At 33.8% G+C, this 16,138-nt stretch overlaps 1 protein-coding gene across 1 annotated transcript; it reads right to left on the bottom strand.

Moving 5' to 3' along the window:
- Positions 1 to 1,600: 1,600 nt before the first annotated feature.
- On the bottom strand, positions 1,601 to 14,261 carry LOC132713732 (trafficking protein particle complex subunit 4-like; the record flags this gene model as incomplete). Its single annotated transcript, XM_060696410.1, is given in 4 exon segments — positions 1,601 to 2,553; positions 5,302 to 5,428; positions 10,181 to 10,284; positions 14,087 to 14,261. Coding segments are annotated over 4 exon segments (479 nt in total), but the record flags the coding sequence as incomplete, so codon positions are not given.
- Between the last annotated feature and the right edge of the window lie 1,877 nt (positions 14,262 to 16,138).

The raw sequence follows: 16,138 nt of genomic DNA, 5'->3' as shown, positions 1-16,138 counted from the left end.
AATTTCAATAATTATTTTCAAAGTAAAAAGGGGCACTTAACTCTGCCAAAAATCATCGAAACCATGGACCAAATTCGAAACTTGACCTGTATTTTTCTCATGACAATATCCATATATCAAGATTTTGAGTTGAATGTGTGGCAACCCGTTCTTTAAGATAATGAACGGGAAAAACTGATTGATGATGCACGGAATGGACAGAATGAACGGAAAGGACGGAAGGAATGGGGAAGGGAACGGAAAGGAACGGGGAATGACGGAACAGGGGTAACACTATTATGCCCCGGCCATTACATGGCGGGGGCATAATAAAAATATTTAGGTGTTACTCTAGAGGGGTTAAATTTATTTTAGTGCATTTACTTATAAAAGAATTGATTGTTGTAAAAAGGTTATTGCTCAACAGATGGCTGCTGTACAGAGGCTTTTACTGCATTATAAGGACTGAAATACTTTGGTACATTATATTATGCACCAAAATCTGCCCTTAACCCTCAAAATGCTGAATCTCTGAAATGGACTTGGCCATCTTTCAATGATAATACAGACTAAACCATTTTTCATATTTAAGGGAAAATTTCAGTACATTTTTTTTTTAATTTTTAACTATAAATGATGAATGGTCAAAATGATGTTTCAAAATAGGAAGATGAACAAGATCATTTAAAATATTTAACATGGTAAGAGTTAAACTCATTAGCAGATTTAATATACATGTATTTAATGTTGTAAAGTTGGGCAAAATAAGAAGAAAATACAAAATATGCAGATACCAAACAATAGAATGAGATTCAAATCTCAATCTGTAAATAACCTGTTTTGTTTATAAATTTTCCTTATTTTCTTTCAAAAAGCAGTTAGTAGATCTTTCTGAACTTTTAATTGGTCATTGTATTTTCTGAAATGCAGTCATTTTATCCAACTTCTTTGAACAAAGAGAATAAGAGATACATGTAAGAACTCATCCATCTGAAGAAGAGATTTGTAGAATTAACAAAACTATAACAAACTGAATAAAATCACCTCCTAAATAATACTGCCATACATGTAAACATAAGAAAATCTGAAATTTACTCAGATTAAGACAATAATACAGTCAATCTTGTTTTTTTTCCAGTGTTTTATTATCATTATCAATATTGCACATTTTACAACACTTTGTACTGTCATATTCAATCATCTGATATATATATTCATCCTGGTCCTTCAATTATCATAATATAACAGGACAATAAGGAAATAAATGCTTAAATTTGTCATACGAAAAAAACAACAACAAATTACATGTATAAGGAAATAAACAAGAACTAGATAATACAGCTGTGTAGAACACTGATTGATTTTGTGTCAAACAGTTTTCATGTTTAACACTTTTACAATGCAAAAATTATTTTTAAAGACATACATGTAATAAAATTATGAAGCAAAATAAGCCTATGTTTCTACAGAGTTTCTTGCACTGATTCTTGGAATTTGAGAATCATAAATGTAAATTCACCAGGGTTTTACACATGTTCTCACAAGCAGTTTACGTAAAATAAGGAACCTCCATTTTGTATCTAAACAAACCTATTACATCTAATTAAAAAAAACCTGTTGCTTGATTTCTGATTTTAAATAGAAGTGAGCATTTTACACACTTGTATCTATTAACAGTGTTTCAAGATAATTGTCTATTACATGACATTGCTTGTTTTTTCATGTTATAAAGCCATATTGTATGTCTTTATATTACCCATTGTCATAACATCATTTCAACCTGTATATTTCATCAAAAGAATGGCATAAAAAGTGTGAATAAAACATCAAAACAGGTATATTTTTATGTATTCCAATGCATTTAGTCATGCTATAAAAAAGAATCTCATTTTTGCTTTCATATTATATAAAATTTCTATTAAACTTATAGAAATAAATGTTATCAAGCTTGGAAACACTTGCTTTATGACAATTTCTTGAACCTGTTTAATAAAACTTCATATAAACAGACAACTCATGCCACATTCTTTATACCTCACACCTTAGAAAACCATATCAAAAAATATTCAAAAATTGATCACCATACAAGTGAACTTTTCTATGATCAAGTGGGAGATTTTTCTTCAAAGAGAGGGAGATTTTAGATTTGCAATAAAAAAATTTCAGACATCGAAAAAGAGGAAGATTTCTTTAATTTGTGAAAAAAACCCTTATTTTGAAAGTGGGGGAGTCCACATGTATGGATCACTTTTTTCTCCCGAAAAATGTTTCAAGAACTTTAGACATAGTTAAGATTCCATGATTATTTACCAAGTACAAAAGTTTGAATGAAATTAAATTAAACATAAACAAATGTATTTTAAACATAAAGCAGTAGGAGGCGCAACATTTTTATGATGCTTGTATGTTATATCACACAACTAGACAAAATACACTATGACATTTTAGTCCACTTTGCCTTCAATTACATGTAACTAAGTTCATACAAGAGTTGTTTCCCTTCAAACATTACTGATCCCCAATTTTTCTGCTTGTTCTATTGATGACTGTAAGTTTGTATCAAACAAATCACATCTGAAAAAAAAACATGAAAAATATAAATTTCAAATATTGAGACATAAAAGCCCCCATTAAAATCAAAAATTTAAAATGAAAACTAAAGCAAAAACCAAAAGTTTTAAATTAATAAGGAAAAGGGGGATAATTTTTTTTTTAAAGTCTCGTAACCTTAAACCCAAATTTTAATCTGAAACCATAAATAATGACAGTTGTCCATAAAAGGTGCTAATACACATACTTTGTAAGATATCAGTCAATAAAGGAAGATGTTTATTAAAAATAAAATGTATTTTACAAAATTGGAAAACAGAGGCCCTTGGGACTAAATTTAAAAAATCTAATATTTTTCCCTACTTTGGCACATTGTTTAAATAAAGGGTACTAAAACTTGAAAAAATTTTATACTAGTATTTGGGCAATTTATTTCAAAAAAGCTATCCTAAGCCACAAAATTTTAGTTATATCTAAAAATATAAATGTACAAATATATTTGGAAATAGATCACCCCCATTTCATTTTTATTTGTTTGGGTCGTCAGACCAAACAAATAATGGTAGCGATATTTCAGACCCTGATGCTGTTAATTCCAAATGCCGAAAGTAGTCCACTTTTTTGAAGGAGTTACTTCCCTATATATGTACACTAACTTCGAAAAATTCAGGGAAGATCACTGCGTAAAGATTGTCAAATGACAGGCGCATTAATTTTCAAGCAAAATAGTTCCCAATGGTCGAAAATTTCTAATATTGTTTTATTCTTTATAGATATACATGCTTATAGTAAGCTCCATGATTATTTACATCTGTGTTAAACAACAGGTTTAGCGTCAGAATAATAAATTTAGAATAACATGGTTTTCTTCAGGCCATTAACATATATCTTCATCGTGGCTGAGGGGTTTGCACGCTTGCTTAAAAAGCAAGAGGTCTGGAGTTCAAATCCCAGTTAAGGCAAATCATTTTTTTTCAAATTGTTTAAGTCAAATAAACATTGAATTGAATATCAGAGTTGCAATTAGTCTTATAGCCAATTTACTACAGTTAAAACACCGTAACATTGATGGCACTATAAAACAAGAGGGCCATGATGGCCCTAGATCGCTCACCTGAATTATCAAACTCATCCAAACAATTACCTAGACAAGCATTCTGACCAAGTCTCATGACAGGTGAGTCAAAAATGTGACCACTACAGTGTTAACAAGGATTATCCATATTTGAGCAGTGCGACCTAGTTTTTTTACCCCAGGTGACACATATTCAAACTTGACCTAGAAATCATCAAAAACAAACTTTCAGACCAATTTCCAGGATACTTGGGATCAAAACAGTAGCAACTAGAGTGTTAACAAGATTCTTCTATTTTAAGCTCCGGTGACCTAGTTTCACATGCGATTTCGAACTCATCCAAGCAATTACCTAGACAAGCATCCTAACCAAGTTTTGATTGATAAAATTGAGTCGAAAAATGTGACCACTAGAATGTTAACAAGGTTTTTCCATATTTTGGGCGGTGTGAAAAACTAGTTTTTCATCCAAGATGACCCATGTTCGATCTTGACTTAGAAATCATTTCAAAACAAACTTTCAGACCAATTAACAGAATATTTGGATCACAACAGTAGCCACTAGAGTGTTCACAAGATTTTTCTATTTTTTATCTCCTGTGACCTAGTTTTTCATCCGAGATGTCCCATGTTCGATTTATTCCCAGCAATGACCTACACAAGTTTCCTGACCAAGTTTGATGACAATTGAGTCAAAATTGTGACCACTAGTGTTAACAAGGTTTTTCTATTTTAGCTCCTGTGACCTAGTTTTTCATCCGAGATGACCCATGTTCGAACTCATCCGAGCTATCACCTAGACAAGTATCTTGATCAAGTTTGATGATGATTGATGCAAAAATGTGACCGCTAAAGTGTTAACAAGGTTTTTTTTCTATTTTTAGCTCTGGTGACCTACTTTTTCATCCGAGATGACCCATGTTCGAACTCATCCAAGCTACCAACTAGATAAGCATCCTGACCAAGTTTGATGATGATTGATGCAAAAAATGTGACCGCTAGAGTGTTAACAAGGTTTTTTCTATTTATAGCTCCGGTGACCTAGTTTTTCATCCGAGATGACCCATATTCGAACTCATCTGAGCTATTATCTAAACAAGCATCCTGACAAAGTTTGATGATGATTGGGTCAAAAATGTGACCACTAGAGTGTTCAAAAGGTTTTTCTATTTTTAGCTCCTGTGACCTAGTTTTTTTCATCAGAGATGACCCATGTTCGAACTCATCCAAGCAATTGACTAGACAAGCATTCTGACCAAGTTTGATGATGATTGGTTAAAAAAATGTGACCACTAGAGTGTTCACAAGGTTTTTCTATTTATAGCTCCTGTGACCTACTTTTTCATCCGAGATGACCCATGTTCGAACTCATCTGAGCTATCACCTAGACAAACATCCTGACCAAGTTTGATGATGATTGGGTCAAAAATGTGACCTCTAGAGTGTTCACAAGGTTTTTCTATTTTTAGCTCTTGTGACCTAGTTTTTCATCCGAGATGACCCATGTTCGAACTCATCCGAGCTTTCAACTAGATAAGCATACTGACCAAGTTTGATGATGATTGAGGAAAAAATGCGACCGCTAGAGTGTTCACAAGCAATTGTGGACGGCCGGACGGACGACGGACGACGGACATTCACCGATCCTAAAAGCTCACCCTGAGCAAGCTCAGGTGAGCTAAAAACAATTTGGTTACCTTATAGGCATATCCAATGAGTAGAATGGATTCTTCAAAGCAAAATCAGCATAAACTTCATATAATTTCTTCAATAAAATATCTACAGCAGCTTGTCTCGGATCAGATATAACAATAAACTTTAATCCTGAAACAATAAAGCAACCCATAAGTTCCTTCTTCAGCAAAATACATTATGTAAAAACAAAATTTATGATGTAAACAAATGTAATAGCAATATTTATCATTTAGAAAAGAATGGTAATAATAATGTTTATGATGGTATAAAGGTGCTAAATCTTTATGGTTTGTTTGGTTTTACAGTGCACAAATACTGTATAGGTCATATGGCAACTTAAAACAGGAAAGACGATTTTGGCTTACCTCGGGCATTACAAACTTAAAGCAACAGTCACAACAACCTCACCTAATGGAGCTAAAAGATTTCGGCAGGGGATAATAAAAGCTAATAACAAAGTTTATATGTTTTAAACAATGTCAACATGAATGTTTTATGATGTAAACAAACATTATTTCAAAGTTTATGGAGTAAACTAACACTATTAGCAATTGTATATGAAGTACAATTACTACATTTATACAAATACTCATATTTTATGATCCATACTATGCAAACAAAGAATTATAGAAGTAGATGGAATATATCACAATATTGTCCAAAACAAGAAATTTCTATGAAAACAAGAGCGATCAGTAATCACATGTGTCGCCTCATGATGGCCAATTTCATGTTGGGACAAAGTTTGTGACAGACGGACAGACAGACGGGCAGTGCACAATTAGACTTGGTACTGATCATTAAGGCTCCCACGTTTACAATTTTTTGTAAACATTTACACGACTGCTAAGAACCGAAACGATACCGTTTAAACGGTGGTACCTACACCATGTATTTGAGTCGCCAAATGATGTCTTTCTTTCTATTTTTAATACATGTACAAATAAAGAATGTGCAAGGCTCATCACGATTGAGTCAGCACACATTTTTTGCATTGTAACCCCATTTTTTACCAAAAATGCATTATGTCACGAGAAATTTTGCACGGTAATGCTGTGTGGAGGGTTGTAAACACCCATTTTCCGTTTGTTTAGTTTGGAATTAACCTCTAGAATTGATAAAATCCATGATTACAGGCAATGATTAAGAAATTTTGTAAGCCAATATGGTCATTTCGATTAAACAGTAAACAATATCGTAAACGTTTATGAATGAAAATCGAAACAAATCTGTTTAAACGTGTAATCGTGGGGGCCTTACTGATCATTCCTGTAAAGTTTGGATAAAATTGCACCAGTAGTTTATGAGGAGTAGTCCGGACAAGCTTTTGCGTATCTGGCAACACACAGAAAAAACACCTTTTTATCAAAGGGCCATAACTTGGCCGAAAATCATTCAACCGGAAAACCCGTGCAATATGTGCAAGGACTTGTTCACAGATCAATCCTGTAAAGTTTCATTGAAATTGCTTTAGTGGTATAAGAGAAGTAGTCCGGACAAACTTTAAAATTAAAAATTATTAAAGGGCCATAACTCTGACAACAAGAGGGCCATGATGGCCCTGAGGATGCTCACCTGTATATAGGCCCCCCCCCCCAATGATCAATGACCCCCTGGGGCGGGGCCAATTTTGACCCCAGGGCTTTTATTTGAACAAACTTGGTAGACACTTATTAGAACATGTTTCATGCTAAATATCTTAGCTCTAACTCTTTTGGTTCTTTAAAAGAAGATTTTTTTAAGTTTTTACTATATGCATATAGGGAAAATCAATGACCCCCTGGGGCGGGGCCAATTTTGACCCCAGGGCTTTTATTTGAACAAACTTGGTAGACACCTATTAGAACATGTTTGATGCTAAATATCTTAGCCATAGCTCTTTGAGTTCTTTAAAAGAAGATTTTTAAAGTTTTTACTATATGCATATAGGGAAAATCAATGACCCCCCGGGGTGGGTCCAATTTTGACCCCAGGGCTTTTATTTGAACAAACTTGGAAGACACCCATTAAAACATATTTCATGCTAAATATCTTAGCTCTAGCTCTTTTGGTTCTTTAAAAGAAGATTTTTTAAGTTTTTACTTTATGCATATAGGGAAAATCAATGACCCCCCCGGGGCGGGGCCAATTTTGACCCCAGGGCTTTTATTTGAACAAACTTGGTAGACACTTATTAGAACATGTTTCATGCTAAAAATCTTAGCTCTAACTCTTTTGGTTCTTTAAAAGAAGATTTTTTAAGTTTTTACTATATGCATATAGGGAAAATCAATGACCCCCTGGGGCGGGGCCAATTTTGACCCCAGGGCTTTTATTTAAACAAACTTGGTAGACACCTATTAGAACATGTTTGATGCTCAATATCTTAGCCACAGCTCTTTGATTTCTTTAAAAGAAGATTTTTTAAGTTTTTACTATATGCATATAGGGAAAATCAATGACCCCCCCGGGACGGGCCAATTTTGACCCCAGGGCTTTTATTTGAACAAACTTGGTAGACACTTATTAGAACATGTTTCATGCTAAAAATCTTAGCTCTAACTCTTTTGGTTCTTTAAAAGAAGATTTTTTAAGTTTTTACTATATGCATATAGGGAAAATCAATGACCCCCTGGGGCGGGGCCAATTTTGACCCCAGGGCTTTTATTTAAACAAACTTGGTAGACACCTATTAGAACATGTTTGATGCTCAATATCTTAGCCACAGCTCTTTGAGTTCTTTAAAAGAAGATTTTTAAAGTTTTTACTATATGCATATAGGGAAAATCAATGACCCCCCGGGGCGGGGCCAATTTTGACCCCAGGGCTTTTATTTGAACAAACTTGGTTGACACTCACTAGGAGATGTTTCATGCCAAATATCTAAGCTCTAGCTCTTATGGTTTTTTAAAAGAAGATATTTAAAGTTTTTTCTTTCGGTTGCCATGGCAACCAGAATTCTGCATGAAATTAAATTCTTTGAACATTTTTTAAAGGTGACTACCAAAGGAACATTCCTGTGAAGTTTGGATGAAATTGGCTTAGTGGTTAATGAGGAGATGTCATTTAAAGTAAAAGTTTACGGACGGACACACGATGGACGGACGGACGGACGCAGAACGAAAAGCGATCACAAAAGCTCACCCTGTCACTTTGTGACAGGTGAGCTAAAAATCATTGAACCGGAAAATGCTGATAATATGCACAACTACCCTTGGTACTGATCATTCCTGTAAAGTTTGAATGAAATTGCACCAGTAGTTTATGAGGAGTAGTCCGGACAAACTTTTGTGTATCTGGCAACATACAGAAAAAAACACTTTTTTATCAAAGGGCCATAACTTGGCCAAAAATCATTCGACCGGAAAACCCCTGCAATATGCGCAAGGACTTGAGCTACAAATCTTTCCTGTAAAGTTTCATTGAAATTGCATTAGTGGTATAAGAGAAGTAGTCCGGACAAACTTTAAAAATAAAAATTATTAAAGGGCCATAACTCTGACAAAAATCATTGAACCGGAAAATGCTGATAATATGCACAACTACCCTTGGTACTGATCATTCCTGTAAAGTTTAGATGAAATTGCACCAGTAGTTTATGAGGAGTAGTCCGGACAAATTTTTGTGTATCTGGCAACATACAGAAAAATACACCTTTTTTAACAAAGGGCCATAACTCGGCAAAAAATCATTCAACCGGAAAACCCTTGCAATATGCGCAAGGACTTGAGCTACAGATCAATCCTGTAAAGTTTCATTGAAATTGCTTTAGTGGTATAAGAGAAGTAGTCCGGACAAACTTTAAAATTAAAAATTATTAAAGGGCCATAACTCTGCCAAAAATCATTGAACCGGAAAAAGCTGACAATATGCACAACTAGACTTGGTACTGATCATTCCTGTAAAGTTTGGATGAAATTGCACCAGTAGTTTATGAGGAGTAGTCCGGACAAGTTTTGTGACGGACAGACGGACAGACAGACGGACGTCCGGCCGAAATGGAATAAGGGGCCATTTCTTTTGTTATTTTCTATTGTTTATTAAAGGGCCAATGGCCCCTTACTCTATTGTTACGGAATGAACTCTATTGTTCTCTTTTGTTCTGTTTACAGTTAGATGGCCCCCTATCCCTATTCGGTAGTGCGGACAGACGGACAGACAGACGACGGAGAAGTGATCCCTATATGTCGCCACTACTCCGTAGAGGCGACACAAAAATCATAAGCTGTCAGGAGCTGGATATATCAACAGAAGGCTAACAAATGAGCCACGTCATGACAAAACCAACATAATGGGTTTGCGACCAGCACGGATTCAGACCAGCCTGCGCATCTGCACAGTCTGATCAGGGCTATCAGTTTCTCTTCTTGTAATAGGATTGGTTAGCCAACAGCATGGATCCTGATCAGACTGGTCTGGATCCAAGCTGGTCACAAACGCACTATGTTGGTTTTGTCGTGAAGTGGCTAAAATGGTAATCTTCTACAATACATTCTTTCAATATTCACACAAAGTCATTCTCCCTTCTTTAACATACCAGTGCATAAATGTCAAGTGCATAACGTAACACAACATATCTGCACACCATGTAGAAAGGAATGCTTTTCAAGTCATGTGATGTCAGATGTGAAGCCAATAAACCAATTGATATCATGAAAATTACTTCTCCTTTTACTATAAGCGTCTTAGGATCAAATCAGGTATCAATCATTCTTGCCTTGTGGTGCAATAATGCATGGTTTATCATTCAAATGCTTTGTAATTCATCACTCAAGTCAAGCCTACTAGTCTTCAAGCTTGTTTTACATTTCAATTCAAAAAGTGCATAATTCCACAACAACACACTCAAAATTGATCTATTTCCTAAATATGTATCTTGTCACTTGACAAGATAAGACATACCTGTCATAGTCTGCATACAATGAAGTTTAAATGAATCTGTTTCCAAAGACTCTATCCCAGAAGACCTCTGTTCTGGAGAAAGCTGGGAACCAATTGCAAATAATCTAAAAATAGAACATGTTTTTTTCTGTCTCACAACTGTTTAAAATTCACAAATATCTTAAGCCTAAAAGAACAAGCAATTATCATAGTATTGCAAACAGTACATTATAAAAGCCCCTACCAGTTAGAATCCCAGCAACATTCTGAAGGCCATTGCCCATTCAATTATTCCATTGATTGAATGAATGAATGAATGATGGATGGGTGAATGAATGAATGACATGACATGGCATAATTGACATGGCATGAATGAATGAATGACATGACATGGCATGAATGAATGAACTTAAAACATTCGAGTTCTTAGTTTATCTGTATCGTGAATAGTTTCCCTGCCTTAAGTTAGGAAATTATGTTTGTACAACAGAATGATAATCAAAAGATCAAATTTTCTCAGGAGGAGTATGTATAACCAATATTTCAACTTTTCTCTATTTTAATTTAAGTAAATTTGTTGGAACAGTTCAGACAGACAAACACTGAGAATAAATCTTTAAACATCCCTGATTGTTACAAGATTTTAACATTTTTAGATCAAAATTCTTAAACCAAAGGGGAGATAACTCTTAAAACAAGAACCGGTTGAACCGGGTGATGCTCCCCGAGAAGGTTTTGGACACAGGAAAGTGTATAAAAATGAACAAAGGGCAAAAATTTCAAAATAAGGCAAGGCGGAGTTTTTTTGCACTGCACTTCTATTCAATGAGATCTATCTATCTATAAAGTTTCCTGATGATATTTCTTATAGTTTCAGAGTTATGTCCCGGGTAAAATTCAAAGTGTAAGAATGAACAAAGGGCAATTACTCTAAAATTAAACAAGGCTTTGTTTAGGTTCTTTAAGCATTGGAGTTCTATCCAATGATATCTATCTACCGAAAAAGTTTCATGTTGATATCTCTAATAGTTTTAGAGTTATGTCCTGGACAAAAGTCAAAAAGTAAAAGTAAACAAAGGGCAATAACTTCAAAATAAGGCAAGGCAGAGTTATGATTTTTTAGCACTGCACTTCTACCCAATGAGACCTATCTATCTACAAAGTTTCATGTTGATATCTCTAATAATTTTAGAGAAATATCCCAGACAAAGTTCAAAGTGTCAAAATGAATAAAGGGCAATAACTCCAAAATTAGGCAACACAGAGTTACGGTTCTTGTGCACTGCAAACCTACTTAATGAGATCTATCTACCTACAAAGTTTCATGTTGACACCTCTTTTAGTTTTAGAGTTATGTCCCAGACAAAGTTCAAAGTGTGAAAATAAATAAAGGGGAATAATTCAAAACTTAGGCAAGGCAGAGTTTCGGTTCTTGTGCACTGCACACCTACTCAATGAAATCTATCTACCTAAAAAGTTTCATGTTGATACCTCTAATAGTTTTAGAGTTATGTTCTGGACAAAGTTCAAAAAGTAAAAATAAACAAAGGGGAATAATTCAAAAATTAGGCAAGGCAAAGTTACGGTTCTTGAGCACTGCACACCTACTCAATGAGATCTATCTTCCATCAAAGTTTCATGTTGATACCTCTTATAGTTTAAGAGTTAGGTCCCGGACAAAGTTCAAAGTGTAAAATAAACAAAGGGGGATAATTAAAAAATTAGGCAAGGCAGAGTTGCGGTTCTAGTGCACTGCACTTCTACTCAATGAGATCTATCTACCTACAAAGTTTCATGTTGATACCTCTTATAGTTTTAGAGTTATGTCCCGGACAAAGTTCAAAGTGTAAAATAAACAAAGGGGGGGGGGGGGGGGGGGGGGGGGTAATTCAAAAAGTAGGCAAGGCAGAATTACGGTTTTGTGCACTGCACACCTACTCAATGAGATCTATCTACTACAAATTTCATGTTGATACCTCTTATAGTTTTAGAGTTATGTCCCGGACAAAGTTCAAAGTGTAAAATAAACAAAGGGGGATAATTCTGAAATAAGGCAAGGTAGAGTTACGGTTCTTTTGCACTGCACACCTACTCAATGAGATCTATCTACCAACAAAGTTTCATGTTGTTACCTCTTATAGTTTTAGAGTAATGTCCCCAACAAAGTTCAAAGTATAAAATAAACAAAGGGGAATAATTCTGAAATTAGGCAAGGCAGAGTTACGGTTTACGGTCTACTCAATGAGATCTATCTACCTACAAAGTTTCATGTTGATACCTCTTTTTGTTTCAAAGTTATGTCCCGGACAAGAAAAGTGGACGGACAGACGTTCTAACAGGAGAGTAATAATGTGGCTACTCTATTGTTCTCTCTATTGTTCTTTTTAGCCACACAAAAGAAAATAGCCACATAAAAGCATTACGAAATGAATGACATCAAAGAGAGAGAACAGTTACCTATTGTCCCTCTAGCCACATAATTACTGTCCTGTGAGTGCGGAAAGATGGAAAGACGGATGGACAGATGGACAAGGCGGCGACTACATGCTCCCCCGAAATTTTTCAGGGAGCATAAAAAAAAATATTGTCATACATGATGTGAGTGTAACAAGAGAACAAATATCTTAAGTTTAAAGAAGACACCATTTATAGTCACAAACAAGAGAAGTGAAAAAATAACAATTTTCAAATAAATATCTTGTTCAAAATGAAAATAATTATTGGAACCCTGAGGCACTTGACTTAAATCTAATCACATAATTTTTATTTATGATGTAGGTGTTGAGACTGAATGTAGATATCTAGTTTAAAGTTAAAATCTATGAAGAAAAAAAGGGAGTTAGAGAATGAATATTAAGAACAATTCAAAGTTTAAGATGAACATCATTCTGGATAATATGGATGCTAGATTTAAAACCCTTGTCAAATTATTATGATGTGGGAGTTTGAAGTTAATCCTATAAGAAATGAACAAGTTTGAGTAAAAAATAATAAATTCTAGGGAAAAAAATCTAAGTTCATATATTTGTAGTTTGAACTGAATACCTTAAGAAATAAAGAACTTAGTGAAAAACTGTAAAAAGTTGAATCAGTAAATTTTAAGAGGTTGCTGATGCTTGGTCAGAGTAGAACAGCTCTCAATTTAGTCAATAAACATAATCTCCATACTTCCATCTATAGATCGTATTTATAAAATATTATACATAATCTCCATACTACCATCTATCCAATTTATAAAATATTATACATTATATTGATACTACCATCTATCCAATTTTTAAAATATACATAATCTCCATACTACCATCTATCCAATTTGAAAAAAATATTATACATAATCTCCATACTACCATCTATCCAATTTGAAAAAAATATTATACATAATCTCCATACTACCATCTATCTAATTTATAAAATATTATACATAATCTCCATACTACCATCTATCCAATTTATAAAATATTATACATAATCTCCATACTACCATCTATCCAATTTATAAAATATTATACATGATCTCCATACTACCATCTATCTAATTTATAAAATATTATACATAATCTCCATACTACCATCTATCCAATTTATAAAATATTATACATAATCTCCATACTGCCATATTTCAAGTTTTATAAAAATATTTTTTACTTTGCCCTTCACTGCAACGGGTTCTAATCCTGCCAGGGACTTTGATCTATTAAATGTGAGGAAACTATACAACTTGCTTACAGAAGGTTGGTAATTCTTCTCAGGTGTGAAAATTAACATAATTATGATAATGCATGAGAGCTCATAAAGTTCTTCCTTTACCTGTAATGCTTGAAAATCTGCATTGGGCTTTTACATTGATGATGTCACTTAGCGTTTTACCAAAACAATAGTTCAACATTATTTATGATAAAAAATAAATAATATACTTTAACTTACGAATGAAACATGCTAGCTAACATAATCCTCTCGTTGGTTGTTAACTTTGGTCTTCCAAACTTAATACTGATAGGAAAGTTTTCCTCGGCAGATAGAACCTCCAGTATATCTCTTCCATCTTGTAGGTACTTTCCCTCTGCAGGGATACCATTGATTGACAACAGTGTATGACCAACTGTAAAATAAAGAAAAACATATATGATATTTCTAAGATATTCAATTTAGACGTAATAAAGAACTTACAGTACATCTTGATCAATTCAAATGAATATAAAAACTGGTGACTTTGATTTTCATTTAAAATCACAAATATTTAAAAACTGTCATTTGTTGTCTTATTACATATTTTTTATATAAAATAGTTAATAGTTACCATTAGAGCACTGCATGCAGTGTAATGTCTCATCTATTAAAATTCAAAGTTAGCAATGAAGTCACCACCAGACACTGAGACCACACTCAACTTTTTCTAACTTTATCTAAAGTCAAACACACTGAAGAAAGAATATTGTAGTAAAATATACTCCTAGAAAACATTACTGTCTTGCACAAATTATAATTCAAATGTCATATTTGACCTTGATGGTGAAGGTCATTCAAAGGTCAAGGTCAAATTTGAATTATATCATTGTCAGCTATGTCATAAGTGTTCTTTTGTCCAAAAATGAACCAAATCCATAAATAAATAACAAAGTTATAACAATTCAAATAATTTGACCTTGATAGTACAGTTTAATTAAAGGTCAAGGTCATATCAGAATAATTCAACATGTCTGTTTCAGGTTGTAATGGTATAATGTACTTTTTTCTATGTATAAACCAAATTCGTAAATAAATAACAAAGTTATGACTATTTAAGCTATTAAATTCAATATTTTCCCTTGACAGTCAAGGTCAGATAAAGCCCATATATCAATTACTTCACATATAAGTTTTATTATTTGTGCTCTTTTGCCCAAGTATACATCAAATCCACATATACATAACAAAGATACAGATCATTGTTCAGAAATGCACTAATTTGACATTCTGTGTCAACACTGTCATGTTCAATTAAATCTTCTTTTTTATCTTGTTCAACAGACTGCTGTGCCAAAGCATGAAGACAATTCATTTCTTACTTGCAAACTTACAGCTAATTATAGCAAAATAAAATTGTGTAATTACAATAATTTAACCTTCAAGGTCAAATTCATTTACTTGTCAAGGTCAAATTTGGTTTGATCTATTTAAAGAAATTGTCCTTAAGGTAGATGTCCTTAAGGTAGATGCACTTAAGTATCAAGACATAGCATTCATAAATAACAAATTATAAGTAATTATAGCAAAAAAAAAAAAACAACAACCCAAAGTCAAAAAAATTACCTTCAATATCAAGGCCATTGATATTAAAGGTCATAATCAATTTAGTCTACAAAAAGGTCTTGTCCTATGGACAATTGTGACCAAGTATGAAGACAATCCATTCATAAAAAACAAAATTAGCAATTATCAAGCAAAATTCAAATATTTGACCTTGAAGGTCTAGGTCTTTTATGAATGAGGGTCAAGTTTAGTTAAGTCCAAAAGCTTGAGGCAGGATATTTTTCTCATTCTGTGACAGATTTATCAATTAGATTAAAACAAAATTGGAATTGGGAATATATTTGTTTAAAATATGATAACTTTGGACAAGGTTTTTTCAAATTAAGAGTATTTAGGGTGGCGCAATAGCTTAGTTGCTTAGAACACTCACTCTTGAGGTCCTGGGTTCGATCCTGTGTAACACCCTTGGGATTTTTCAGAGACATTTTCAGTGTTTCCCACCTAACTAGAGGTGTACTGGTAAGAAATCCAGGTATTCCTCGCATGTATCAGTGCTATACACTGGACATGTAAAAGAACCAAGGGGTCTATTCAATAAGAGCTAGGGATTTGTTCCCAGATTCCCTTGTCTCATAGCTTTCTCTGTAGTGACTAGTCTATAGTCATGTCTATGTCGGCACAGGCCAATATTGTCTGCATGAAAATCTGCATTTTAGATTGACCCATCTACATCCCCGCAAGGGGTTT

This window comes from Ruditapes philippinarum, unplaced genomic scaffold (assembly GCF_026571515.1).
Source record: "Ruditapes philippinarum isolate M1 unplaced genomic scaffold, ASM2657151v2 ctg5895_1_1_1_1, whole genome shotgun sequence".
Taxonomy (NCBI): Eukaryota; Metazoa; Mollusca; class Bivalvia; order Venerida; family Veneridae; genus Ruditapes; species Ruditapes philippinarum.
The sequence above is the reverse complement of the archived record's forward strand: the minus strand, read 5'-3'. Positions and strand labels throughout refer to the sequence as shown.